This window comes from Melospiza melodia, chromosome 11 (assembly GCF_035770615.1).
Source record: "Melospiza melodia melodia isolate bMelMel2 chromosome 11, bMelMel2.pri, whole genome shotgun sequence".
Classification (NCBI taxonomy): Eukaryota; Metazoa; Chordata; class Aves; order Passeriformes; family Passerellidae; genus Melospiza; species Melospiza melodia.
The window spans coordinates 22,941,417-22,969,378 of record NC_086204.1 but is presented as its reverse complement, the minus strand read 5'-3'; the positions used below and the strand labels follow the sequence as shown (position 1 = coordinate 22,969,378).

General features: G+C 48.3%; 3 protein-coding genes across 4 annotated transcripts; 1 reads left to right on the top strand and 2 right to left on the bottom strand.

Moving 5' to 3' along the window:
- Positions 1 to 36: 36 nt before the first annotated feature.
- On the bottom strand, positions 37 to 1,295 carry LOC134423205 (cytochrome b-c1 complex subunit 6, mitochondrial). 2 transcript variants are annotated; one of them, XM_063166033.1, is made up of 4 exons: positions 1,186 to 1,295; positions 1,072 to 1,098; positions 671 to 832; positions 37 to 297 (listed from the first exon to the last, which is right to left on the bottom strand). In XM_063166033.1, the coding sequence occupies exons 1-4, from the start codon at positions 1,213 to 1,215 to the stop codon at positions 265 to 267; spliced, it is 252 nt and encodes an 83-aa protein (XP_063022103.1). In that variant the 5' UTR covers positions 1,216 to 1,295; the 3' UTR covers positions 37 to 264. The 2 variants fall into 2 exon arrangements, with proteins under 2 accessions (XP_063022103.1, XP_063022102.1); XM_063166032.1 differs by lacking the exons at positions 1,072 to 1,098; positions 1,186 to 1,295 and having other exon boundaries at positions 671 to 928.
- A 26-nt stretch (positions 1,296 to 1,321) lies between these two features.
- Positions 1,322 to 9,755, top strand: LRRC41 (leucine rich repeat containing 41). Its single transcript, XM_063166030.1, has 10 exons — positions 1,322 to 1,658; positions 1,744 to 1,830; positions 2,113 to 2,183; positions 2,965 to 4,096; positions 4,480 to 4,725; positions 5,596 to 5,760; positions 6,097 to 6,195; positions 6,634 to 6,756; positions 7,638 to 7,713; positions 8,833 to 9,755. Exons 1-10 carry the CDS (start codon positions 1,532 to 1,534, stop codon positions 9,065 to 9,067), a joined length of 2,361 nt encoding a protein of 786 aa, XP_063022100.1. The 5' UTR covers positions 1,322 to 1,531; the 3' UTR covers positions 9,068 to 9,755.
- RAD54L (RAD54 like) lies at positions 9,744 to 27,962 on the bottom strand. The gene is made up of 18 exons (XM_063166031.1): positions 27,904 to 27,962; positions 27,674 to 27,763; positions 26,020 to 26,139; positions 25,243 to 25,303; positions 23,546 to 23,681; positions 22,700 to 22,769; positions 20,381 to 20,669; positions 19,860 to 19,984; positions 18,348 to 18,498; positions 17,080 to 17,206; positions 15,010 to 15,084; positions 14,466 to 14,596; positions 14,254 to 14,364; positions 13,987 to 14,110; positions 13,619 to 13,697; positions 13,334 to 13,513; positions 11,749 to 11,912; positions 9,744 to 10,635 (listed from the first exon to the last, which is right to left on the bottom strand). Exons 1-18 carry the CDS (start codon positions 27,904 to 27,906, stop codon positions 10,434 to 10,436), a joined length of 2,238 nt encoding a protein of 745 aa, XP_063022101.1. The 5' UTR covers positions 27,907 to 27,962; the 3' UTR covers positions 9,744 to 10,433.

Here is a 27,962-nt window from a genome sequence, read left to right as displayed (position 1 = left end):
CAGAAGCACGAGAACTAGGAAATAAACACAGGGCACTTCCACAGGAACTCTCAATGTTTAATATGGAAAATTACAGAACATCAACACGTTGTTTGTTTTGTTTTCGCACAGCTGCACATCTTCCATGAGCACAGAGGCAGTGACAGGCTGCCAGGAAGCCGTTTCATTCATGCTCAGCACGGAGGATGGACTGCAGGAAGCAGAACTGTGATCCAGGAACCGCTGGCACCGACTGTGGAAGCAGATGGACAACCATTCCCCTTTTCACTTCAGCTTACTGAAAAGCTTGTGAGCAACCTGGAGAGAAAGAGAGTTCTCAGTAACTCATAACTTAGAGATGGAAATCAGCAAGTTGTTGCCTATTGGTTTTCTGGGCCAACAATGCACACAGCTTCACAGCCCTTGCTTTTGCTCTGCAAAACGTCATTCAAGAATGCTATTGAGAGGCCTTGCAAAGCTTCAGCTCAGGTTCAAAAGCTTTAACTTTAAAATGGCAAGTACAAGACAGAAATAGCTAAGTGCTATTTGCAGGGTACAAACACTGGGTTTGAGTTATTTCATTGTTTAATAAGCACAGAATCCCAGCTAAACCTGCTGTAACAAGGAGGAACTAAACAATAAACAAGACAGCGGGACAGAAGGCAGCTCTGCTCAGGCCCGCAGCACTTACACAGTGGTCCCTGGCGTGCAGGAAGTCGAAGAGCTCCTCAGTGCACTGCTCCTCCGTGTGGGAGCGGGATGCCACCCGCTCGTTACACAGCTCCAGCTGCTCCCGCGCCTTCACGCATTTCTCGATCTGCTCGCACTGCTCCCGCAGCGTGGTCAGGGGGTCCTGCGGACACGGCGCTGCGGTGAGCACCGGGGCAGCCCCGCACGCCGCTTCCCCCGAGCCCCTCAAGAGAGAACCCGGCATCCACCCCGCAGCCCGGCCTCCCCATGGAGCTCCGGCCCGCGGGCCCAGCGCGGCCCCGCCCGAGCCGCCCGAGCCCCCCGAGCCTGTTGGGCGGCGCTGGCGGCCCCGGGCAGCCGGCTCTGGCAGCTGCGAGTCCCCGCCGCGGCTCCTCGTCTTACCACGAGCTCTTGCTCTTCCTCTTCCTCCTGCGGAAAGACAAGAAGCACAGCGTTAGTGCCGGCCCTGCCTGCCGGCCGGGAGAACAGAACAGCCCCGCGGCGCCCCGCGCTCACCTCGGCGCAGGGATCACCGCGCTGCCCCATCGCGCTCCCGCCGCACAGAAGGACTCGCCAGGGTCACCCGCCGGAAGCGCCGCTGCCCGCGCCGGTAGCGGAAGCGCTCCCTCCGCAGGGCGGTGCTTCGGCCCAGGGCGCGGCCCTTCCAAACATGGCAGCCGGCAGTGCCTGTGCGTGTGGCCGTGCCAAGGCGGGCATTGCTGCGCTCCCGCCTTTCCTCTCCCTTCTTTCTGTGTGTCTCGGCCTCGGAAGCGGCTCGGCGGGGCTGTTACCGTCGGTCTGTCCGCCCCGGTTCTCGGCACGACCTCCCCAACACGGCCGCCCGCTGTAGCCGCTCCCCAAGATGGCTGCGCGGCGCAGGCGGCCCGTGCCCGAGGCGGTGATGGCGGCCGAGCGGCCGCGCAGCCTGTTCGCGCTGAGCGCGGCCGCCGTGAGCCGCAGCATGGCCGCCCTGGAGCGGGACGTTTGGGGTAAGGCGCGGGCGGCGCGGGGCGGCGGGGCGCGGGGCCCGGGCCTGCCCGCACCCTGCCGCCCTCTCCCTCTGGCTCTCCGCAGCGCTGCCCGGGCACCTCCTGCGGGCGCTCCTGCCGCACCTCACCATCTTCCACCTCGAGCGGGCCGAGGACGCCGCGCGGAGAGCAGGTGACACCGGCGGGGACGGCGGCGAACTCGTGGGGACACCCCGGGCGGGAGGGACGGGCCCCTCAAAGTGATGGGGCGAGAGAATGGAGGGATGGCCCGGGAGGAGCCCACAGCTCGGGGACCCTCGGCTGGAGAGAGGAGCCCCGAGCCAGAGCCGTCCCAGGGACACCGCCTCTGTCCCACGCCCGGACGGGCTCGGGCTGTGCCCCGGCATCCCATCGAGCTCCGAGCACGACACTGGGAGAGGGGTGAAAGCGCCCGGTTGATGATTCTTCCCCCCAGGCCTCTCGACACAGCCCATCTGGCGCAAGCTGTGGGACGATGTGATGAAAACCAGGCCGCCCAACTCGGAGGTGAGGAAACGCTCTGGTGGGAGAAGGGGCTCGACACACGAGCTTTGTTTCTGTTTTCTTTCCATGAGGTTTTCTTTTTGGCTGCCTCCAAGCAATTCCTGGCATGTATTTATAAGCATTCGTAGAGCTTTGGACCAAGGCATGACCCTGGTAATACAAACATTTTGGGAAATGGGATTTATAAAGGAAGCATAGTGCACAGCCACACCCTTCATCTCCCAGCAGTGAGTTTGCCAAAAGAGCAAATCTTTGTCTTCAGAGATTCTCACAGAAACAGAGGATAAAAACAGTATATTCTATCATGTTTACACCTACCCTGGGAAAAAAGAAAAAAAAACCATGCTGATGTCTTAGAAAGCATGAGAAAAAATAGAGAAGATAGTGATTTTGGAGAATGGTTTTATGTAGAAAAACTGAAGCAGCTTCATTGCTTCATCATCGTAAAACAATCATTAACAAAAAACTTAATGACAGCCAGTGAATAGATGCTGGAAGAAAATTGCTGGTGACGTGGTTTTTAACAGGCAAAATAAAATGGCCCAGCTCCAAACCACTGAGTGTTTAAGTTAGGCCAGAAGGAGGATGAAGAGAGCAATGGGATTCACTCAGGTTTTCAAGGAGTACACTGAGGAAGCATGCTGAGAACTAGAGGTGGTCTCAGTGGAGCTAGCAGGAGGGGTTTTTTGGACACCAGGTTAGCAGACAGCAATAATTTAACTTAAAAAGAACAAGAAAAATGGATGCTGACTTTTTAATCCTACACTCTGTTATTCAATTGCAGAGCATAACATGCTGGAGGAAGAAGTTCCTTGAAACATTCTTCTCCAATGTCCTCCATGGTGTCCTGGACGTTTCCTCTGACTGGCGCCTCCACGACCGTCACTTCTCGCCGCTGCTGCACAGCTCCCCGCACGTTTCCCAGCTCACCCTCTGCAACATGCTCCAGGGGGCCGTGGAACTCACTGCCCAGCACAACCACGAGGTGCTGGAAAACCTGGCTGCTTCCCTGCGGGTCCTGAAGTTCCAGCACCTCCTCTTCTGCGACCAGTCCATCAGCCGCTCGCTGGTTTTGCTCCTCCACCGGCTGATCCACCACGGCTCTGTCAGCCAGGTGTCCATGTGCTCCTGGCCTGTTCCTGACACGGTTCTTCTCGTCCTCATCCTCACCATGAGCGCTGGGTTTTGGCGCTCGGGAAATGCCCTCGCCTGTCACGGCAGCCCGTGTGGCCTTTGCAGAGAGGAGGACAAAGCGCAAAGCCAGCAGTCAGCACAGGAGGGAGCAGAGAGGGGCTGTGATGCTGAGCAGGAGGGGAGCGGTGCTGAGAACCAGAAGAGATCCCCAGAAGAGGCTGATGCTTGCATGACCTCTGTCCTCTCTGGCCCCAGAAGTCCTCCCCTGCGAAACCCAGCATGTGAAGAGACAAGCAGTGAGGTGTCCTGTGGCCACACCAACATTCAGGGGGGCTCTTCCCCTTGTTCCAGCTCACAGCAGCTGTCCTGTCACCCCGTTCCTCGAAAGACATGCAGATGGCAGAAACCTGCAGCGGGGAGGAAACGTCGCTGCCTCAGGCGGAGCAGGGGACACTATGCTGACCCAGAAGATCTCTATGATTTTGTTTTTACTGTTGCTAGAGAGGATAATTCAGGGTTACTGGACAAAACCAGGACCACAGAGGGAGAGAACACTGAGAACTGGACTAGTTCCTCCCCAGGATCTCCATGCACTGGCCATGTTGGCTGTAAGAAAAGAGGAGGACCTGCTGCAACCCTTTCTCTGAAAGCTGCTCACCGCTTCCGAAGTGTCTCCACACTGGAATTGTTCTCCATTCCTTTGACTGGGGAGACATGTCGGACTCTGAGTAACCTGCTGAGCTCCTGGGTGTCTTTAGAAAACCTGGTTCTGTCCTACAATGGTCAGTGCTGCGAATAGTACACTTCCTTCTAGCCCCGCTCTAATGGTCTGGCTTACTGCTTACCCTGCATTAGTTTTCACAGGAAGGGGCATTGTAGGAGTATCGGTGCCCCATCTTGAGAAAGGTGTTGGGTGAGATTTAATGAGTGTGAGGACTTAAGGGAGAGAATGGGATCCCTCTGTCCCAGAGCAGCCCCTGGCTTTGTTCTTAAACACCTTTCAGAGACAGCAAAGGGAAGAGCCAGATCTGCATCTCCTGTGCACAGAGCATAGCTTAAGGATGCGTGGATAAAGTGGTCTGTGGGTTTAGCCTTTGACTCGGGCTGCCATTGCTGCAGCTCCTACACACACAGCTGACACTCTTCTGTACAAATGCTGTTGCAGGCCTGAATGCCAACATCTCCTGCATCCTGTCGGGGCTCCGGGCCCTGTCGCGGCACCCCGAGTGCCGGTTCCGCGTGCTCCGTGTGAGCGACATGTTCTCGCACATGCCCTGCGTGGAGCTCGTGCGCTGCGCCCTGAGCGCCCTGCCCCAGCTCCGCACGCTCTCCGTCAGCTTCGACCTCAAAAACCAGCTGGAGGCCACCACGCCAGAGGCGAGCCCGAGCTGCGGTGAGGCAGAAATCCCAGGTAGGAATCCTCATTCTGAGTGATGGCCAGGACTTGGCAGCAGGTAGAGCTGTAAAGGCTTGGTACAGGCTTCACTCAACACTATTATGGTGGTTTGTGCTTAGGCAATTACAGCCTTACCTTTCTGAGTTAGTTCCTGTTGCAGTTTGTTCCTTCCAGTCTAAGGTGTTCTGTGGAGCTGGAATCTTGGAGAAAATGTTTTATTGCTGTATCCCAGCATGCTGCATCATCAGTTTTGTGCAGGGCCAGTCACAACCTGCTACCTGTGATTGTCCATGGCGATCATCTCCTACCAGATCTGTAAATTGACTGGGAGCTTCCACTTTGTCTATCCCATTGACTGTGAGGCTGTAAGCCTTAGACACCGCCTTAAGCAGAGGGAAAGCATCCTTAGATCATCACAGTACCACAGGAGATGGCAAAGCACTGCCCAAGCCTTTGGATTACAGCCTGGGAGCTACAGCAGTGGGTGCTCAGCTCACAGGTCTCCCATCACCCTTACTAGCCCTTGAATTGCCAGAAAAGCAGCAAGCAAAGCCGGAGTGTGTTTGGAGTGAGGTCAGGAAAGACCTGTGCTCTGGGAAGGTACTGACTGGCTCGTGCCTTAAAGGGTGACCTTTTCTCAAGCATTGGTGAGCACAGTAGAAATTGGTGGCCCCATAGTCTGGCAGGAATCCTGGAGTGAGCTGTGAGTGATTGACACGCCCCAGGTCTGAGATGCCACAGCTCCTCAGTGCAGGGCATGGTGCATGGGCAGTTTCTACCAACCTAAAGCATGGTGGTGTTGGGCATCCAGGCTTCCTGCTTGCTGTAGCTACACTGGAGACAGGCACTCCAAAGCAAACTCTTGCATTGTTTTTCTTCCCTTAGAAAGCTGCCTGGAAGTGCTGGAGATCCGATTCCCCAGAGAACCTCTGCACGCTGCGCTCCTGCTGCCGGTGCTCAAGGCCTCCAAGTCCCTCCAGCAGCTGTCCCTTGACAGTGCCACCCTGCCCTGCCCCCAGGAGCTGGGGCTCCTTTTGGAGGTGCTCAAAGGTACTCTAACCCATAGGCAGCATCACTGGGGCACACACACTGTAGCTGCCATGCTGTGGTCTTCCATCCTCTAGCATGAAGCAGCTTAGGTGGGTCCGTCTGTTTAGCGTGGACATCCTTGAAGTCTCCCAAGAAAAGGAAATGGGTGTCAACCATCCCATGTGCTGTGTTACATGGATGATCCTGCACAGCACAATGGTTCCTTTTTAATTATCCACAATCCAGCACAAATTACCCAGTCTAAGTCAGTTTCTGGGTGTTAGCTGGTAGCTGGGTCAGGATCTTCTTATCCCAAGGATGTGCAGTGCTTTACCTGAGAACTTGTTTTGCTTTTAGAGTGTACTCCAAATTTGAAGAAACTGAGCTTTCATGATGTGAACCTGGCTGAGCACCAGAAAGAAGTTCTGCTTCTGCTTCAGGATCCTGGCCTACAAGGTACAGCCAGCTCCTGGATGCTTGGAGAAGTGCTGTGGGTGGCTGCTTTTGGCTGACTGGCATTTAAGAGGGGAATGTTTGGATGTGTAAGGTGTAGCCAAATGTCAAAGACATTTGGAGCAGATCTGCAGGTGTTGTCAGAGTGGGAACATGCCTGTCTTTGTGCCAGTGGAGCAGAGGAGCTGCTGGCAAATCCTGCAGGGAAGTGTCTGCAGTCTCAGCTATAAAACAATTTCTAACCTGCAGAGCACATCAGCCTTTAACTGGGTGTGATCTGGCTCTCCTCCTGACAGCAGAAGTGCTGTTATATGCAATCCACTGCTGGGGGAGCTTTGTTCTTACACGTGGATTAGGGGCTGGAGCTGGCTGCAGAATGCAGTTATGGAATACTGAAGCACAGGGAGTACTCACATGTACTGTAAATCCATTTCTTCACAGAAATCACCTTTTCCTTCTGCCGGCTGTTTGAAAGCTCTACTGCTGAGTTTTTGTCAGAAATAATCAATACAGTGAAAAGAAATTCATCACTCAAGAGCCTCAAACTGCCTGGGAACCGCCTTGGTGTGTATGCTGCGTGTGGCTGTGGGGCCCTGGGGCAGCTCTCTGCAGGAACTCTGGGGCTGGAGTCAGGAAAGACCACTGAGAGCTGCTGACTGCAGGGCTGAACTTACCCTGTGCAGGAACACTGGGATTTAGTTCACAAAATGAGGAGCACTGGATCCAGTTTTAAAGGCAGAATTTCAGTTGCATTCAGCAGTGTACCAAGGTACTGTGCAGGAATTATGGCTGCTTTTCTCTGCAGCAAATGCAGGTTCCAGCAGATCTCCAGATTTGACTGAACACTGATCTGCTTCAGACTTCAACAGGAGCAGATCCAGCATCGGATGCACTGCCTCTGATTCAGAGGCACAGATTTTGCCCAAGTTTGGGCAGTTTGTGTCTCAACAGCTGTTGGCAGCCACTGGAGGGATGAGCAGAAGTAAAGGAGGATTTGTGTCAAATAATTGGAACTGAATTTACAGAAGTGATAGGTTTTTGAATCACAGGCCAAGTAGAAATGTTTGAGAAATTAACTGCAGATAGATCCAGAATATTGTTTTATGTTATTTTAACAAAGTAAAACAGGGAAGCTTGGGATAACCTGAATACATGTAATTTCTAAAACAAAGCTGCATCTGGACTTCTCAAACAAAACCATGATTTTTCTAGGGAAACAAAGTACCCTATCAGCAAATGTTCTCATTGCCTCGAACACTGTGCTCAGGGAGATGAACTCACTTGCTGTCACTGAGGGGGACACACTGAGGGTCCAGAGGTGGGCTCTTTGTGTTGCATTCACTTGTTTACAGGCTGCTTTTCTGCACTATTATCCCAGCCCTATGACAATTTAAATTTTAAGATCATTTCCAATTTGCATCTAATAGTGCATTTCTCCCTTTCAGGGAATCACAGGCTGGTTGCCCTTGCAGACATTTTCTCTGAAGATTCCTCGTCTTCTCTCTGCCAGCTGGATGTCAGGTATTCTGCTTCTCTAAACACTGAATTCCTTGTTTTGGAGGGAGGGAGAGAGCTGAACTGGGCTGTGACAGCAGGAGAATCTGAGCATGGCTTTGTTCCTGGAGAGAATGTGTGCCCAGGAAAAGCTCAGAGAATGCTGCAGTGGGCTCATACACCCTCAAAGGCCTCCAGGACCTCTGAGACATTTCACCTTTAGGAGTCAAGCTCCACCTTTACAGCAGATTTGGTTTGCTGCTTCCTTGGGAGCCTCCTGGGCTGTAGGCTGGGACTAACATCCCTTCTTTTATTCTTGAACAGCTCTGTTCCCACTGCCCCTTCATAGCAAGGGAATGCTGCCACTGTTCCTGGCACATCCTGAGAATGCCTCTGCATTCCTTTCCTCAGCACTGGTCTTCAGTCAGAACTGCTGCTCTCTTCTTGACCCTGAATGGCCTTACAGATAGGCAGCAACCTTCATGAAGCACATGGGGGTGGCATTTCTGCACTACTAACAACTGCTTTGCTTGATTCTGCCCCCTCTTTACATCCTCATGGCTCAGGTAGCTCAAAGTACATAGGGCTTGACAATTTATTCAGCCATGGCCACACTCCTTCAACAGGCTTGAAGCCTGATTGTTACTGAGCCTCTGACAAGGTTTAAATCCAGCATGCAACTTGATATTTATTTACACATCTCTACATGGGAATTGACCTTTTAATCTCCTAGAAATAACAAGATCTGGCACATGCCCTTCAGATTTTCTCAGCAGGAAGACATAAATGATCACTTGCACTGGGACCTGTAGGTTGGGCCAGGTCCCTTGGTCCAGAGTTGACAGCTGCAACATTTTAAGGCCAGAGCTAGGTCTGCTTAAATCAGTAGTAAGAGGTCTGGATAATGAGTATAACTTGGTAGTTGTTACCACCTTGGTTTAAAAAGGTTTCCAGCGCTTCATACTCAGTTTTGGTTTTCATGAGAAATGCTTAGATTTTGTACTGCTGAAAAAAGGTGCAGCTGGCCTTGAAACCTCCTCAGGTACCTGCACTGGCAGTTACTAGAAGGAACAGTAATTTAAATTGCTTGGATTATGGCCTAAACTCAATGTTTATTTTTTTTCTTTTTCTTCTTTCCCTGGAAAGCTCAAACTGCATCAAACCTGACGGGCTCCTGGAGTTCACCAAGAAGCTGGAAGGCCACATCCAGCAGAGAGGGGGACAGCTTCCATTCGCACAGCTGCGCCTGTTCCAGAACTGGCTGGACCAGGATGCAGAGACAGCGCAGGAGGCGCTGCGGCGGCTCAGGGCCCTGTGCAGCGTGGTCAACGACGCCTGGGACTCCTCCCAGGCCTTTGCTGACTACATCAGTGTCATGTAGGGACACAGGAGCGGGGGAAACCCATCACCACCTCATTTCACAGCACAGCTGGGGGTTCTTCCCCCTTTCAAGCAGTACAGAGTTGTTCCTTTCACTCTGCTGTTCATTTGAAGAAGGGGTGTGACACTGCCATGACACAGCAGAGCACTCGGGCCAATTGCTGTGTTTCCAGGTGATCCAACTCTGCCATCTTTTCAAGTATCATAAATGGGACATACATCAAATCAGCTTCTGAACAAACAGCTGTTTACATCACTGGGTGTTGTGACAAATTTCATGTTGTTTCAGCTGATGTCTCACAGATAACCATGTCCAGCGTGGGAGAGACTCAAAAGCCATCAGGCTGTGGTCCTTGACAACCAGGTCTAGGTGCTCTTGTTTTTGAGAAGTATTGGACAGTATCACCTGACATCCCTTCCAACTTCTTCATTCTGTGGTCTGTGAAATAGGAACTCCTCCCTCCACTAAAGGGAAGAGAAAACAAGCTAACAAAGCCCCCAGGCTTGACCTTTTTCCACTTGAAAATTTGTACTTTACACCAAAAAATTCTTTATGTACCAAATAGCTTGCTGTTTATTTGCAATCACACTGCCCTTTTCCAGTGTCTGCAGTCATTTTACAGAGGTTTTGAATAGTTTGTTATTTTGTAACATTTTCGTAATAAAATTAAGAATCATAATGTACCAAAGTGAATTTTATTACTGTCATGTAATGTGATCTCATTAAAACACTGCCAGATATGGGGATCCTGCCCATAACAAATCAAGTGTTAGAAATGGAGTTACTGGAATAGAGCCTGATTTCCTACTGCTTTCATGATCTTTTTCAGGCCAGATGTTTGACATATGAGCTAAAATATTTTCCCCCTGTACAAAATCCTCCTCTTCCCAAGTAATCAGCAAGGTTCACATTTCACAGCAAAAATAGATCCTGCAAGATTTGATCAGCAACTGTAAGCCAGAGATGTCAAAGAAAAAAACCTGACTGCACATCAAGTGCTAAAAAACTCCTGGCTCAACTTAACCCTGAAGACAAAATCTGGCTGAGTAGAAGGCACAAATACCAAAGGCAGGAGAACCAGTGCTAAATGTGATCAAGCATGCAAGGTCCCATTATTCCCAGTTCCCAAGGGGCTGTTTTTCAGGCACACAATTCAACAGCAAAGAAAAAGCCACGGACCCCTTGCTGCAGCAGACTGAATACTGCCAAGGGCTTTGCAGCCACTCCAGAGCCACGCTGTTCTGTATCCCACAGCCACACCAGAGTCCAGCACGCACAGCTGCCCACCACCCTTTCCTTGAAAGGGATCCAAGCGGGGCAGGCTGCCACAGAGCCTGCCCTTGTCCCCACAGGGGACAGTAACCTGTCAGGGAATCCCTCGCTGCTCCTCGTGGGAGTGGTGATGGAAGGTGAAGGTGACAGCAGCGTCCCAAGCCGCCCTCAGCACGGGGTCCTGCAGGCCGCGCCTGTCCGCGCAGTGCTGCCACTGCGACAGGTCCGAGGTGCAGTCGGAGCCCTCCGGAGGGGGCCGCACCTGGTGCCCGTTCACACAGCGCCGACACTTGATCCTGCCAAGGGCACAGCAACGTCAGGGCAAGGCTCCTCTGCTGGCTCTGCCTCGGGCTGCTCAAAACTGCTGCCCAGGAACATTCACATTAACTCCCCTGGATTTTCAGTTCTGGATTATTACTGCATTTCATTTAAACCTTCTGGTGTGCATAACAGGTTAGAAATGACTCACACATTTTGAAAACCTGGGGGGGTTCTGTTGCCATTTTCATGTTTAACCATTTGGAAATGGTCCAGCAAGACCCTGAGGAAGTTCAGGAGGAGTTTCTCTTGAAAGGTGTGGGATGCTCCTTAAGGCAGATCTCAAGTGACTGCTGCTAACACCTTATTGGTATTGCATCAGGACTCCTAAATTCAAAGAGCACACCATGCTCCAAAACACTCCATCCTGGCTCCCACCACAGGCACCAGGTTGTGTTCAGGCTGTTTTGGAGATGCCCCACTGAGCTGTCGCTTAAGGAGACAAAGAGCAGCAGCAGCCAGGCCAGCAAGGGCTGTTGCCATGCAGAGTGGATACCTATACTGAGCTAAGCCTTGATACAGCTTAAAACTAATCCTCTTCACTTCTTGCCTGAATTAAGAGTCTTAATTTTCACAGTGAAGCATTTTCCCTGCACTTCCTGTCCTCTTTCTGGTGGCTGTAATACCACAGGTCTCTGGGCAGGGAGAGAAGGGGAGACAATGGAGAAGAGTATTCTTTCCATTGCCAGAACAGCACTTGGACTGGCTTCATGAATTCTTAGCCAATGGAGAAGCCCTAGTATGGAAGCAGTTCAGCATTTGTTCACCAGGAGGAGAGCACTAAGGAAGGACCAAGTTAGGCTCCACCTTGAACAGCTCTGATCAGTTTTGCTCTTTTCATTAGCTGCAGTATTTTAGTCTCCAAAACAGGTAGCTACAAGGTAGTTTGCTCACTGGTCCAGCCAGCACTGCTTTTCTAGATAATAAAAAGGGAGGACAGCAAGGAAGTGCTCATGTCTAGGTGGTTAACAGCTTCAGAAGCAGAAACACTTGGGGCTCACTCTCTAGACATCCTCCTGCTGCCTGGGAGATCCCTCAATTACACAACCAAACTTCTGCTATCCTAGCCATGAGTCATTCAGAATACTCACTTGTCATGGGTGTCACTGGTGGTGGTCTCATTCAGTGTGAAGAGCTCCTTCAGCTCCCCAAGGGAGAAATGCCTTTCTACATCCTGCTCCTCATCCACCACGCAGCTGCTCAGGGCCTTCTTGTGGGTCTGGCGCTGGAATATCTTCTCCTCTATGGTCCCTGTCTGCAGGCAAGGCAGAGATAAAGCACAGTTGGAACACTGGTGTAAAAGGAGCTCTACATGGGGAAAGTGTCACAGCTCGAATGGCACAAAGCTGTCAGGACCCCTCAGTGCCTCACCAGTACAGGTGACAGGCAAGTTTTAGTAGCTGCACTCCAACCACATGTGTTTTGTTGCAGATCTAACTCAACTCTGCTTCTCTTTCCCTGTGGCTGCAGGAGTGGATCCAGTGGAGATACAGGTGAGGAAGAGGGAGAACTGCCATTCATGGCTAAAGCTCACAGACTGCACCAAAATGTGCTGACAGGAAGGAAGGGAAAGGAGCTAAGCACTTACAGCTGCTCTCTGACAAAAAATCCCAACTACAATCTCCCCAAGAAGCAGAAACAAGGTCTAGCCCTGGGTGACACGAGCATCAGCACTATTTTCTGGTTCACCCACACAAAGATCAATCACATCCTGCCTGGAGGGAGATGTCTGCTTCCAGAACAGATGTGCAGAAAGCCCAGCATGCTGTATTTCTAAGGCAAAAATCTAAGAGCAAAATGTCTGTTTTGCAAACAACTGTAACACTAAGGAGGGAGGTAATTAGTCATGATTTGCAGACTGATTTCCTTTTTCTAAAAGCAAAGGAGCTCCCTGCTTCCAAGTGCAGCAAGGTCAGAGAAGAACTCCATTAAGAAAAGATGGGCAAAGAATGTCTTTTTTCTCAAAGTAAAAATAATTATTGACCAGGGAGCCGAAGCTTATACAATAAATCCCCAAACAAAACAGAAAACCACACACATTAAAACTACCCAACAACTTCCCCCTCACCCCCACCAAAACAAAAATCCCAACAATCTGAACTAACAAGAGGTGAACAAGGGCAGAGGAGACACTTTGAAGCAGCAATCACTACTGGCACTGCTGGACAAAGTGTTAGAGTAGCCTGAAAAGAGCAGTCTCCTTCATGGTTTTCCTCTACAGAGCAGCTACCCCAACTGCTCACTGGCAGCTCCATCCCAAATGCTGCTGGTAATTCCAGGAACCTATTTGCTGTTTCTAAAGCACACGTACACCCAACTAAAACAGACTGCAGTCTGACTGAAAAACAGCAACTACTGCATCAGACACCCCATGAAATTAAAGAAGTCAGATGCCTAAATGACTTCAAAGGAACATCTTATCTGCAAAGCCACAGTTGTTTCTATTGCTCAGAAGCCAGCCACTGCAAGAAAGCAAGGGCTGCAGTAATGACTCTCCAGCTAGAACCTTCATGGTTTTCCATGGCAACACGTCTAAGGGTAGGAAGCAATTAAGTTCCAATCAATTCTGGTCACCAACACAGAAGAGTTCTTTCTCTTCTGGCCCCAATCACAGCAGCTGCAGTCTAGGCTGGCACCCAGAGCTCCATGCTGAGGAGGGGGAAGGAGTTTTCTCACCGAGAGCAGGCGGTAGATGTAGCACATCTTCTTCTGGCCGTCCCTCCACACCCGAGCCATGGCCTGCTCGTCGTTGGCCGGGTTCCAGTCAGGGTCAAACATCACCAGCCTGTTGGCCCCAATCAGGTTCAAACCACAGCCACCTGCTTTGCTGCTCAACATGAAGATGAACTCAGGGCTCTGCAAAAAGGCAGGCTTGGATTAGACTGCAGAGGCAGCCATGCTTTTACTGCCAGCACTCAGAGCTGGCAGGAGAGCTGCTCACGTCTGGCACGTTCTACTCACCGAGGGGCTGTTGAACCGCTCCACGATCTTCGCTCTCTTTTTAATGGACATGGTGCCATCCAGCCTCACGTACAGATACCTGGAACACACAGCATTTACTACTATTAAAGCAGAAAATTGTCATCATCAGCCTTGTAACAACAAAATGGGCTTTAGAAACGTTAGCAGAGGGCCAGAGATTTTCTGCTGAGTGACCCCAGCAAACAAAGCACAAGCTACATTGGTTCCAATTCAGGAACACCGGAGCTGAAAGACAGATCACAAGTCCCTGCTGAGAGAAAGTGTAGGAATAGCCAGTTCTTTTACAGCACAGGCAACAAGTACAGTACAGTCTAGCAGGATTAAAGCAGTGAAACCCAAAGACAAACCTTCTGCTCCGGCAGAGCTTTTCAAATAGATCCAGTGTCTGAGTGTAGTTAGACACTAAAACAACTTTGTCATTACTGGTGCTTTTGGTAACAGCAAGGATGTAATCCAAAACCAGCATCTTTCCTAGATAAAAAGGAAAAGAAAGAAAAAGCTAGAGCAGAATTCCCAAATTGCAGACCCTGGAGGGGCACTCAGTAAGGTGCTAAATACAGTCTTGTGGTTGCCTGTGTTAGGCAGCTCATCTGTACTGCTGAGTTCCACCATACCTGAAAGTTGGGGCTCCACAGATTTGGTGCTGTAGCCAGAAGGGAACAAGCCCAGGGCTCCAATAAATCCTTCTTCCTCTTCCACACACTTATCATAGATAAGAGCAGGATCTGAAGAATAAACAGGGCTCAGAGACTGTTTAGAGTGCACAAGGCAGACCCAAAAATGCTCCACCAACGGTGCAAAACCCAAACCCATATGAACAACTCACGATTACAGAGCTTCTTCAAGGACGTGATGGAAGAGAGAGATGAAACACTGATTTTGCCCTCCTTCAGCTCCTCCACTGGCTTGGCTTGCTTCAGGAAGTTCTTGTACAGCTCAGTCTGCAGAGGTGTCAGTCTGAAACACAAAAACAGCTCTGCAGTCCCAGCCTACAGTCCAACAAAAGCCCTGCTCCATCTACACAAAGTGCTCCTTTCAGCTCAGTTTTTCTAGCTATAGCACAGACAGCCTAGAACTGCCCCCAAGGCCGCTGGTAGAGTATTGCTATCTTCCAGAGCTGGAAGAGAAGCTTGCAGAGACTGCACAGCCCAGGGCTCAGCCCTACACAGCTGCCCAGAGCTCACCAGCTGGCTGGCAGAACCACCAATAGTGGGTTGTAGCTTCAGAAGGAAAAGCAATATATTGCCAATGGCTGCAACATCATTCCTAGAGGGAAGCAGTCACCACAAGAATTGAAGGGCTTATTGCAATTTTTCAGTCCTTCCTGTTGCTTCCACTATTTCCCAGAAACAGCAGATGCTTTTTGGTACCTGCAGCAGACCACCTGTTCAATCTTCACTGGCAGGTATTTGGACAGGATGTCTGAAGTTCTCCGAATTAAACACCTGCAGGGAGAGAAATTAAGATCAGATGCTTGGATGACTCTTGGATAACCTTTACTGATAAAATTCTGTTTTATCATGATGATTCCTCATGTGGTCAACAGACATTATGCCACCTACACAGAGAGAGCTCAGTCACAAGAGAAACTCTGCTCTCCCTCAGACTACCAACAGCATTTTCAATTTGATCTACAACACAGCAGCATGGACAGCAAACAAGTACAGAGATCAACCACCACAAACTGTGGGTATAAATCAAAGTACAGGCAGGCAACTCCCCATTTAGTCCTCAGTAGCCATTCTCAGCCAAGATGGGCCCATGGCCTGGCCCAAGATTCCAGTAAAGGATATGTCCTTTGGCCTCTGGAAATGCCCCATGGAGCAGTTTTGCCACACTTCAGAAAAGGTGGAATGGACTAGAAAAAGTGCTGAGCTGAGCAACCAGAGTAAGAGGTGCAGAAACCCAGTTCTGCCAGGAAGCATCAAAAGTATGTTACAAAACCCATAGAAGAAAGACAGCAGGGATATATGACAACCCCAAAATCAGTCAAAGGCTGGTAAATAAAAGAATAATCTGGTCTCCGAACCCATAAGCAGCAGGATGAAAAGTAATAGGCTTAAACTGCAGTAAGGAAGATTTATGTTACACATTAAGAGCCTTTTCTAACTGCAAAGACAGCAGTGCCCTGGAAAAGGTGTCTTAGGAAAACTGCAAGGTCCTCAGTGCTGGGTGGAGGTTAAGAGATGGTTTAGGTTTTCAGTTCTAACACCTTCTACCTTAGGTGAGCAAGGCTGATTAGATGCCTTCTCCAGGGCCCTTCCAGCCTCACCTCTATGATTCCATATGCCTTTGCATCAATGGCCCATTTGCAATTCCTGCCAAATTCAACAGACTCATCCGTTACTACTTTTGTGCTTTGTCTTCCCTATTTGTGTATCATGACTGTTGCACAATAAAGGAAAGGACAAAGACCTCAACAGAGCCAGGCACAAGCATTCCTGAACACAACTTTACATCCATTTTTCATCAACTATAAAAAGAAATAAATGCACCTCAAGAAGGAATAAGCTTTTCTCCTCCCAACCTTTCCTTTTTCTTAGGCTTCTGCAAGCTGATTTGACTCAAGGTCAGGACTGTCTCTATGGAGTGACTCTACTTAGTGTGAAATTTAATTTACCATTACTGTGAACTGCAGTATTGTATTCGTGATGGCTACAAGAAGATCAGATTAAAAAAACCAAAACAAACCAAGCAACCTAAAACCATCAAATAAAACCCATAAAACAACAAACAATCAGAAAAAAAACCTGAAGACACCAGCAATGCTGAGAATTCAAGAGTCTTTTCTAGAAAGTTCTTAAAGAGAGCTGAGCGATTGCCAGCAGATATGGATAAACTGATTGTACTCATGAAGAGAAAACAAGTTTGAACAGGTACCACAAATGAACCAAAGATAAAGACAGCACTTCACATCACAGAGGTGCTTCTTGGGGATCAGAAGTCCCATCTCTGACTCTTGTAGTCTGTCCTATCAGCCCTACAGAGCCAACAAAACTGTGTAAGTGTGAGCTGGGTTATTCTGTGACTTGGGCAATCAACAGCAGAATGGAGTGACATTCCTTATACTCCTTCTGCTCCTCAACATCTGGGTCGGATGGATCTCAAGTCTAATCCAGCCCACATTTATAGATGACATAAATAAAAGAATAATGCCTGATTATTCAGATCCCAGGAGAAAACAGAAACCTAGGAGTCATAATAATCCAGTACCTGAGAGTACTGCCTGGAGGTGATGGCAGCTGACTGTGCCACGTCAGTTCCATTTATCAGACTAAAGCTCCATCCTAGGTGGATTTCTTTGGCAATAAATACTTGCACAATCACTTGCTGAATAGATGTAACAAGCAAGAGAATTCATTACAGCTACATCTGTAATTTGGAAATATAGCAGGGCTTACAGGCAAATGCTCTGCAAAGAGAAGAGGGATGAAGTTCACCTGTTCACAATACTGATTAGCTCTTTAAGCCTCTCTTCTCCCTTGTGTCGCTCAGCTTCACTTGCATCTGCATCTCTTCCTTTCAAGATGGGCATTTCAAAATGTCTTTTAAATTCCTGTGCAGTTCCTGTATAAAACAGAAGTGTAAAGGTGACAACTACTACCAAAGAATCTTTGATCAGCATCCCACAGCCACCACAAACACTGGGCCCAGCAGATAAAACGAACCCTCATCCCATCCATAAGATTGTTTGTTTTTTTTCCTAGCCAAGTAAGACTCACGCAAGGCAGACAAATCAATTTAACAGATAATCATTTTGTACTCCAACAACAGTGCAAAGCCAAACGTCACAGAATTTTACTTAAACAGTCACACACATACTGCTTTTGCTCACATTCCAGTTATACTTTTATTCCCAGATACTGTCCTTGCAAACAACAGCACAGGCATTATCTGTGCCTACTCCAAAATTATCTGTAATCAGTTGCTTATTACTGGCCACAGGCTGAAAGTGAGAAAAAAGCCTCCTGAGTGCATGCAGCTTTGCTGCAGTACTTACACCATTAACCTCATCTCAGAAAGAATGAACTGCAAGTACAGGGAGAGTAATCCTGCCCAAAGTACAGGTCAAGGGGGGCAGCTGAAAATCCCATCAGCTCCCTGTAATTACTACACAAAATTGAAGCACACAGAAAAAGCAGATGTAGAACATCTACCAGCCCATTCCATCCTTTCCTTGAGAACTCCTGGGGGCAAAACAGCTCAACAGAAAAAGACACAGCCCAAATTCTGCCTGCAAGACTAAGAATCTGATGAATTGTGTTTAACTAGAGTTGGGCATTCACTAGAATTAATGAGAAGCCTCTTGGACTGCATGCCCAACAACCTGAGATGATCATGGGAGATGAAAAAAGAAATAATTGACATTAGGACTCAGTTTCACGTATTCATTTTACCTTAATTGACTCCCCTTCCAAAATACCTGTTTGACTGGTGTAGTTTGCATTAGAACCTTGTTTAAACAGAGCTCAGATGACACACAGCCCCTAGAACAGGGCACCCTGACCTAGGCTTTCTGGATACAAACTGAAAGAGTCTCATAGAATCCCAGAGTTGTTTGAAGTAGAAAAGACCTTAAGAGATCATCTAGTTACAAACCCCTGACATCATTTTTCACCAATATCTCAGTTGTTGCTTTTGCTGGCATTGAGGGAAGCCTGGCCAGCACCTTCCCCTGCCTCCCATCTCCCACACATTGATCTCTTACCCAGGATGCCTGAATTGACAAAGTGCACCAGGCTGAAATACTCCAGCAGGTCATTCTGAATAGGGGTGCCTGAGATAAGGACTCGTCGAGGCGTGTTTAAGCTGTTGAGAGCCTGGTAGGTTTGGTTTTCAGAGTTCTTCAGTCTGTGGCCCTGTAAAAAAAAAAAATAAAACCAGAAAAGGAATAAGGCTGATAAATCCAGTGGCTCTGTAAGGAAGCAGCTTGGAGAGCCATATCAGCACTGATAAAAGGCATCTCACCACTCTTCCCATTCCTGGTAGTGGAGTAAGTGTTGCAACAAACTTGTCACAAGGACAAGGATCTAGTGAAAAACCTTTAGCCACTGTGTGAGGAAACAAGACAATAGAAGCTTCCCAAACCAGGAATATCTGAGCTCCACCCAGGCAAGAAAGCCTACCATGAAACAGCAACCATCACACAATATAACTTGTAACTCTAAGAACTGCTTCCTGGTCTAAGATGGGAATGTTTTCAGCACTGAACTCTGGACCAGTAAAATTGTTTAATTCAAGGTCAAGACCACTAACCACCCAGATCACCTATACAGAGGACTGCCAGACCTTTGCACACTAATAAAAAGAGGTTCTTCACCTCTTACAGTGGTAATCTGAACACAGGCCCCATTTCTCATGCCTGGGAAAAGCAACTTTATTAGCATCTGAGTGCTGGGTAGGACAAAGCACACGTGATAAGATGCTCCTCATGAGTGCCAGACTGCACAGAAGAGGTGAGTCACTTTTCTGGAAATGTATAGAAGCCACAAGGCCAAGGACATGTGTTTCCAGATTCCCTAGGTGCTAGCCTCATTCCAGGGGCAGTCATGGGCTCACAGATAAAAGGTTTATGGGAGCTACACTCCTGAGGACACACACTCTTTTTAAGCCCCTCTTGGCACTGCTCTGGCAAATACAAAGCCAAACCACTGGGTGGCACCCCTATTTAATAAATTCCTTCTACCCAGCAGCAGAGGATATCTCAACCCCTGCACGTCCCAGCCTCATCGTTTCACAGAGGCAAAGGACACTTGTTTTATTTTGTCCTTCAAAGCTTCTCTGGCTCTCACTACCTATAACCACAAACAGGGAATGACAAATGAAAAAACAACTCAATTTTGGTCATGTGAAAGCAGAGCTGGACACACACCAATGCATGAAAACCAGCAAGCCAGGGCACTACCAACAGAGACAGGCATGGACCTCCCTTCTGATACATATTTCACATGGAGAGGGCCCTAGTAGGGACCCACCATGGATCTACAAGTGGATGCAGTTACCACCAGCTGGATTTTTTTCATGAAGACACCTCTCCCACTCAGGCTCACACAGTATGGAAGATCTTACTGAGAGCCTCTGAAACACCAGAATGGGTGTTGTCTGTCCATAGCTAAGTCTTGTATCCCATTGTCCACTCTGCTTTAAGAAAGCAGATCCAGTTTCACCCAGATGTTGAGAAAACAGCAGGAATGGATTCCCTTTAGAGGTGCCCCCATACCTCATCACAGATGACCAGCCCCACAGTGCCCTTCTGCAGCACCTCGGCGTGCAGTCGAAAGGTCTCGTAGGAGATTATCAGGATGGGTGAGGGCACTCGCCGGCCATGCTGGTTCATAAAGCCAGCTGCAGATGGGAAGGGGGAAAAGGAAAAGAGAAAAAAAAAAAAAAGGATGAGGAAAACTAATAGAAAACAGGTCAAATGGTCAAAACATTTGCCGTAAAATTTAGGAAAACCCTTTCACCCATATATACTCATTCTCCTTTCCCCACAACTATTAACATTTCCATGTCCCTTCTGCCTCCATTTCCTGGACTATCCTAACACCTGACTGGATTTGCATGGCAAAAGATGAACTATTACCAAACATGCAAGATCTAAACATGTTAGTGGGGAGACAGCCATCAGTCTGCAGAGATCCAGTGACTGCTCACAGATGTTCCATGAGCTGCTGCAGCCTTCTTCCACTGCAAGACTTTGACCCCAACCGCCGAACACCCCAACTGCAAACATTTCTGTACCTAGTTTACGGTCAATCTCTTCTTTGGAGCCTCCATCAATGGCCAGTGGCTGGATCCTTCCCCCCAGCCATTTCTCTACTTCATTGTACCAGTTTCTCACCAGGCTGGAGGGAGACACCACCACGGCTTTCTCGATTTCGGGCTTGCAGTCCGGGCTCTGCCGGAGCAGCGTCCACATGAGTGTGATGCACTGCAGAGTTTTGCCCAGCCCCATTTCGTCTGCCATGATGCAGCCATGGCTCCCAGGGATCCGCCGGCTCGTCACACAGTCCCAGAGGAATTTCACCCCCTGCCAAAAAATTGTTCTCTCAGAGCAGGATGGGGACATCAGCAGAGTGACAACTTCATTACCACAATGCACAGGGCTGATGGCACAGCAAACAGCAGATCTGTGTAGCACACACATCCCTGGGGACATGCAGTGTTCTAATGAGACAGAGGGAAACCATCTGAGGCACAGCTAAAATGCTGCCACATCTGGAGTGAAACAGCACTACTGGTGCCAACACATACCTCACAACATGCACAAAATCTTGCTACATTTTTCTTGTACAATTCTAACCAGCTTCTGAACGTGAATTCCCAGAAATTTCTACCCTTGGCTGCATTAGACAGAGCCTGGCCATGAACTAACATGCATCAATCATTTCAAAGAGGTTTATCATCTTAACACCACCAAATCAGGTAATTTCAAAGAATCAGAGTGAGTAGAGTTGTCTCTGCTGCCCAAATAATTCCCAGAACGCCATTATCAGCCCTCATAATTTCTGCCTAAAAGCAGTGACTCACCTGGGGGCTCAAGGACCAAAGCAGATTTAGCTTTAGAGAAGTCACAGGGCTGAGGTTTTAACCCATGTCACATGGTGGGAGAAGAGCTCAGCCCTGCATTAGGCCCTGACACACCACTGAGAGAGATAAATGGGAGGTGGGGGGGGGGGGGAGAGACAAACTTCAAAATGTTCTTGTACCATATGATGATAAGAGAGTCAAAGAAAACCAGGGCATTGTGCTGGGAATGTACAAGCTAAACACACCTGCAATGATTCATCCTCTCTACTCCACTACTTAGGACTTGAAGATAGAGCACCTCTACCTGCACTTTCAAGTCCTTTTCTTTCTTTCTTAGACTTTTAGTAACAGGCTAATGGAATTTAAGCCAGTTGAACAATTTTGAACTTCATTACTGACTATAAGACTGCATTTTGCTGCAGAACCAGCATCTGGGCAAAAGTCACAACAAAGTTGGAGCAGAGCTGTACAGCTATGTAGGAGCATCAGCTGAATACAGCAGCACAGGAATCCTAGCAGGCACAGACTTATTAGTGAGGCTAAAGCAGAAACTGCTTTATCATCAACATTTACCTGCCAAAAAACAGTGTGCCTAGGACACCAACATAACTTTGATTACTTGACAAAAGCACCAGCAGGCAGCAGCCTACCCAAAACCAGAGTGCCTCCAGCTATGCACCAGATCACAGGTTCACTGCCAGATCTGAGATAAAACTACAAGCCATGAGCAGCCTACTATGCTTTCATTGCCATCTGAAGATCTCCCATGCAGGGACACATCTAGCTTTACCTGCTCAGCCTGCAAGATCAGCAATCACAGCTCCCATGTGTGCTCCATCCAGGCTTAAATGATAATATATTGCACCTGGGATGAACTTCCAGCTGTCCAGAAGATACATCAGACATTTGGAGAGGTGTAGCCACTGGTGCCATGTTATGATGTTGCACATATTTACAACGTAAAATGGTTTTGGCAGTCTGCATCAAATTTCAAGTCTGCATAGGTCAGGCACAGCTCACACCTACCAAGGGCAGCCTCTAAACAAAGCACACTGAAGCAGGAGCCTACTCTACACTTTGTTAGGAACCATGGCACCAGAGCCTCAGTGTTTCCTGGCTCAGGGACTGCAGATCCAATCAATTCTGCTGAGCAGTAAAACAAGGGTGGACAGTTTGCCCTGCCTGACTCAAAACTGGGCTGCAATATAGTCTATTGCAACTATAGGCCATCACCTTTCACACTGAATTCCACCCAGCACAGCTACATCTCCAGACTTTAAGGTAAGTAAAAGCAGGACTTTCAGCCCTGACTCTTTGCTTGAAAAGGGACAGGAAGTATTGTCAGCATTCAGGCCTCTCAGAGGATGCTTAAAACAAATGCTTCACTTGGAATTTTAAAGACTGGAATCTGTTAGACTGTCAGTCTGTGAGGTCTGTGCAGACCTGTAACAACTCCAGCAGAGGAAATGTGGCTTTGTGAAATGGAACAAATCCTCCAGCCACACCCTCAGGTCCCAATGGAAAACTTACTTCTCTCTGATGGGGCCGTAAAACACGGCTGAGGACAGGATCCACCACAACATGGACAGGTGCCTTGTCCCTGCAGGAGGCAGTCAAGGAAGAAGAGAGTGTGATTAAGGAATTTGGCACATGTTTAGGTGTTGTTAAATCTCATTGCTGTACTGAGGACTTTCCTGTGGCACAGGGAAAGCAACTTCACACAAGAAAGTGAAAAATGGATTCATTCAGCTTTGAGAATGAAGTTAGAGACCTGCCCACAGTCTGAAACATCAGTGAAACCATGTATGTGGGCTGTGGTTAAAAGAAGGGCAGAATGTGGTTCAGAAACACAGTTAAAAAGTCAGTATTGTTTTTCTTGTTTCTATAACAATATCGTAACTAAATTTCTGGAGAAAGAAACCCCTCCCTCTGTCCATGAAGATCCACTTGACAGCCTTCTTAAGTTATAACAATAGCACAAAAGAAACTACTTCAGAAAAAAAAAAACAGTAGGCAGCCTAATATTTGACAGTCATCTCCCTTTGCTTGTCCTTAGATGCTGATGTTTCCTGACTAATGACTAAGCCATGAGATTTTCTAAGCAACTTCTCCATGCATGTATGCTCATTCCCTGCAACAGGTTTAAATTTTTGATGCATGAAAGATGGAACAGTCAGTGAAAGAACACAAACAATCCAGCATGGGTACATTCCTTCTTTGACTGTAACCATACCTGAACCAATTCAGGCAGAATACTTGGAATTGAAATACCCTTGATGTTCAGACCCCAGCTCAAACACATTTGGGAGAAAATCACATAAACCTACAGCCAGAAAGAGGTCAGAGCTGCAGCATTCATGCCAGGTGATGACTCACTTGTCTATTTTCAGCTGGTCATGGGCACTCAGCACGGGGGGCTCGTACAGAACCAGAGCTCCCTCCTCAAATGGGTCATGGAGAGGACCCCTCACTCCTGCCCGTTTGACTCCCAGGGAGCGCAAGCCCAGGGGCCCTGAAATGGAACAAAGGCACAGCTCAAACAACAACATCTTCCTGGAAGCCAGCAGAGCCTGGCAGCAGAGTCTGATCACACTTGGGAACAGTGAAATAATTGGGTGCTGGAGTGGAGGTGCACACACAGCTGGTGCACACAGCAAACCTAAGCAGGGCCGTTGTTTGGCAGCACAGTGGGAAGCTCTGCAGCAGGAAAAAACAGAACCAAGGAACAGAGGCAAAGAAGGAGCAATGGCACTGCTTACACAAGGTGGTGGTTCTAGTTTTTCTGAAAGCCAAGGAGGGTTCCAAAATGTACATCTCAACAGCCCAACAAATACACTCCTACATATAGAATATGCTGGGTGAAATTCTCTTTTGGGGTCACCTAACCCAGACTTAGCTGGAGTTGTATCTTTGATGCAAGGTCAGGAACCGATCTTTAACAGTGATGGAGTTCTACAGCACCACAGCCAATACCATATTGTCACTACCTGCTCTGGGGCATTATTTTCTCTCTGCTGAGCAATAGTAGATGTTTGGCCTTGGAGCCAATTTATGTGAAAAGCAGAAACCAAGCATGAGTCCCTTTTCCTAGTACTGTATTTGATGTCACAGTTTTGAAATAGAGATGAACACAAGAACATACATAAAAATCCCTTTTCCCATCAAAACTCAGGCAACTGTGCTCCCAGGACTGATTTTGCTCTAAAAAGATTCAATCAGTCTGTCTGTCCACTGTTCACTAAAGCTCCTTGCAAAACAGGAGTGTACCACAAGCTGAGGCAGCAATGCACACAGAACAAGAAAAAAAGAGCAGAAGAAACAGCCCCTTTTCCCAATTAAGAGAGCAAGGTAACAGCCACAGAAAGCAGTCTTCCCAGTTACAGTTCTGTTTGAGCCTCCTGACAAATCCACTTCTCCAGAAGCGAGCTTTGCCAAACTCTTCTGGGGCTTGTCATTCCATATTCACTGGCTGCTTACAGACATTTTTATAACTACAGTTTGAGTGAAATTGGTTGCTCTGCATTTGAGTTTTTCAGCTGGAGGGTGAAGGGGAAGCAGGGGACATGAACAGGCCCATTTGTTTCTGAGATCTTATGTTTCACTGATTCACTGAGGCTTTGAACTTCAAAACTATCTCGTTTTGAAGATCACCTTGAGGCTCAACACTCCAAGCCAAGTAGAAAGAAAACTGGCACATACAATCTTTTTCACCACAGCCTTCTGTCTGTTAGCATCATTATTTAAATGATAAACCTTCGTGGCTTGGAATTCATTTTGCTTTTGTATCTGTGATACAGTGTAAAATCTCCTGGCACTACATCAAATACATAGCACTAAGACTATAAAATCCAATTCTGAAATGTAGGATTATCCAAACTAAACACTAGTAAGAAATATGAAGACTTTGCTAATATGGCAGTATTTTTCTTTCAGAATTAAGTCAGGATATCTGGAACATATGCATCAGTGCAAAAAATAACAATAATCCCCACAGATATATTTGACAGGCCTAAGCATCATCTGTTTTACCCGAGTCAGCCAACACAGACAATCCTTAAACCTCCTCATCTTACCTTTATAATTTGGAATGGGGACTTTGAAGGGTTTGGACAAAATACTGCGGATAAAAGCCTCCTAGGAATTCAGAAAGAAAACACATTTCAAAAGTCTGAAATCAGAGATTGCTCAAGAATGCAAGTCCAGGACATTTTTTGAGAACTCAGTGTTGCCAAGTACTCAGTGTCCCTCTATTTAATCTACTCAAGCTTCAACTCCAACGACTTTCAAGACTATCCAAAAGGAAGAAAGTCACAATTCAGCACAATTTCCTCCACCACTTCTACTTTTCAAAACTATTTTCCTTTAGGTTTTCTAATACATGAAATTGATTTTTCATAGCTCCCATCTTCCTAAATACACTGGCTTTTTTCACTTCTTTAAAACTTATTGCTCCCCCCCCTTGCTTGGTAATTTAGTCAGGCAACTCATTTCCTGCAAAGGAGCTGGGTTACCAGTGCAGGGACATTCATGCTGGATCAGCAAGCACCCAGCTAGGCCAGCAGTGGAAGCCCAGAGAGAACTGGGCAGCCAGACAGCATTTAACCCAAAGCAACTCACACCTTTGGGTACTGTCCTTCACCTGGGCCTCACAGAACTCCCTCACTCAGGATTGCCACTGCAGCAAGCTCGCTCAGCACAGCTCCTTCAACAATAAAGGGCTGGAGCCGGCAAAAAGCCTCTCCAAAAGACTTTGTGTCTGCAGAAAGCCCCAGTTTAGAAGGAGCCATGGAAGCACTGAGAATTCCCTGCTGGGTGAGCAGCGTGTGTAGCAGCAGCAGAACCCCACTCACGTGCTGGCTGCTGTCCAGGCAGTGGGGTCTGTTGGTCAGCGGGGCCAAGGGCTTGCGGAAAGGCGAGCGGTAACACTCCCCACTCTCTGCCTCAGCAGCTGCCTTCTGCCTCTTGCGGCCCTGGAACACAGCACAGACTCAAAGAGCTCAGGGGGAGCAGGGGGGAGCAGGGATGCTCAGCAGCCACGCTCTGAGGATGCTCTGCAGCCACGCTCAGCAAGCACCAAAGCACACAGACCACTGCCCAGGCACTGGGGCAGCTCCGAGCACACGCAGCCACCACTCACCCCCACTGCCACAGGACTCACACAGCAAGGTCACTCAACCTTGGAGTTTCATTTACATGAAGCTTAAAGCATTCTCCTAGTTAAGGAAATAACTACCACCTTCTAACCTGTAAAAGGGCAGGCTTGTGCACACTAACATTTGTGCTGTCCTGCCACTCAAAAGCAAAAACAAAATTAAGAAAAGGAAGGGTCAGTAGCATGGAACAAACAACATTAGTCCCCAGAGGCTCCATGGCACCTGGTGTTATGCAGGTGGAAGGCCTTGCACTGAACCCTACATTTCAAACACCTAGAAAAGCATGAAAATAAGTAAGTTGTTGATCTGTTTCCTGATTTAACACAGTCCTCTTCAGCATGAGGCATGGTTTCGACCACCTGCTGGCACACAAAAAATGGATCTGACACAGAAAACATTGCATAAAACTCTTTAACCTGTATGATCTAGAACATTACTGTAAATTAGGATTAGGGCTGGTACTCGTATCATTATAAATGCCTAAACGAGGTCTTTACTGTCTATTACAGATAATCGGTGAAACTGATCCTCCCCCTGTCCTGTTACAAAAATAACTGTCTTGAACAGCCTAGTTACTGAGAGGAATGGCAGATTTGTCTTTACAAACGAGCTGTGGGTCTGCTGGTAGATAAAACTAGCACTAGGAGATAAAAGAAACAATGGGAAAGATTCCACTGATTGATGAATAGAAAAAGATATTTGCTTTTACAAATAAACTTTAGGTTTGCTGATAAATGAAATTAGACATTGAGAGATGAAAGAAGCAATGGGGAAGAAAAACCCCTAAATTCTGTAAGAATTAAAAGTGAAAGGAGAGGGTTATCATTAGAGAGGAATCTTTGGTATCAAGCGTATTGAAGAGTCTGTACCTCTCAAGTACCTCAGCCAATAGGGAAAGAGAGAAGGGAAATGCGGCCGGGAAATTAAGATAAAAAAGAGGCTACGTCCTCCAAAATTTTGAGAGATCCCAGAAGAATGCCCTATGGCCTCTCCCTTTATTAGAATAAAGTCAGAAAAGACTCCTCTGCCTCCTTTTTGGACCTAAACCTCTGGTGTTTGTAGAATAATTTTCTTAGCATTACCCTTCCTTTCACACAGCACTCAAGGCTCACACAGGGATAAGTTTTTCCACAACCACGAAGCACCATCTGTACACAATGAAGTTCTTCAACCAGCCACACGCCGAGACACAAAGTTTCAGAGCAGCACAGACGCGATGAGCAGAGGATGGGGATGCTCAGGCACCGGGAGCGACTCGGGCAGCGCCGCCCGCATCCCCCTGCCCACGGCTGCGGCGGGCTCACACGGGGCCGGGAACACGCGGGGCCGCGCCCCGGCACCCCTCGCTCACCGTCGGGGGCCGCCAGTCCTCCTCCTCTTCTTCCTCATCCTCATCGCCCGCCCTCCTCTTGGCCAGCTGGCTGGGGGCCAGGCTCCTCCTCTGGAATAGAGGCACAGCACACACAGTGAGGGGCCGGGAGGTTCTTGGCACAGACACGGACACGGACACAGATACGGACACGGACATGGACACGGACCCCCGGTCCGGTCCCCATTCTCCCCCCCCACCCCCGTACCCACCATCGCCTCACGGGAGCGCGCGGACGCGGTAACGGCCCGCGCGCGCCGCTGGCGGGAAA

Excerpts from the sequence above, each read along its gene's own strand:
- LOC134423205 (XM_063166032.1), bottom strand. The coding sequence starts at position 913 with ATGCCGGGTTCTCTCTTGAGGGGCTCGGGGGAAGCGGCGTGCGGGGCT. Across the intron at positions 298-670 it reads TGCACGCCAGGGACCACTGT|GTTGCTCACAAGCTTTTCAG; the intron begins GTAAGTGCTGCG and ends CTTTCTCTCCAG.
- LRRC41 (XM_063166030.1), top strand. The coding sequence starts at position 1,532 with ATGGCTGCGCGGCGCAGGCGGCCCGTGCCCGAGGCGGTGATGGCGGCC. Across the intron at positions 4,097-4,479 it reads CCTGGTTCTGTCCTACAATG|GCCTGAATGCCAACATCTCC; the intron begins GTCAGTGCTGCG and ends ATGCTGTTGCAG. Across the intron at positions 4,726-5,595 it reads CGGTGAGGCAGAAATCCCAG|AAAGCTGCCTGGAAGTGCTG; the intron begins GTAGGAATCCTC and ends TTCTTCCCTTAG.
- RAD54L (XM_063166031.1), bottom strand. Across the intron at positions 15,085-17,079 it reads CTAATCAGTATTGTGAACAG|GTGTTTAATTCGGAGAACTT; the intron begins GTGAACTTCATC and ends CTCTCCCTGCAG. Across the intron at positions 14,597-15,009 it reads GAACAGGTGGTCTGCTGCAG|ACTGACACCTCTGCAGACTG; the intron begins GTACCAAAAAGC and ends TTTGTGTTTCAG.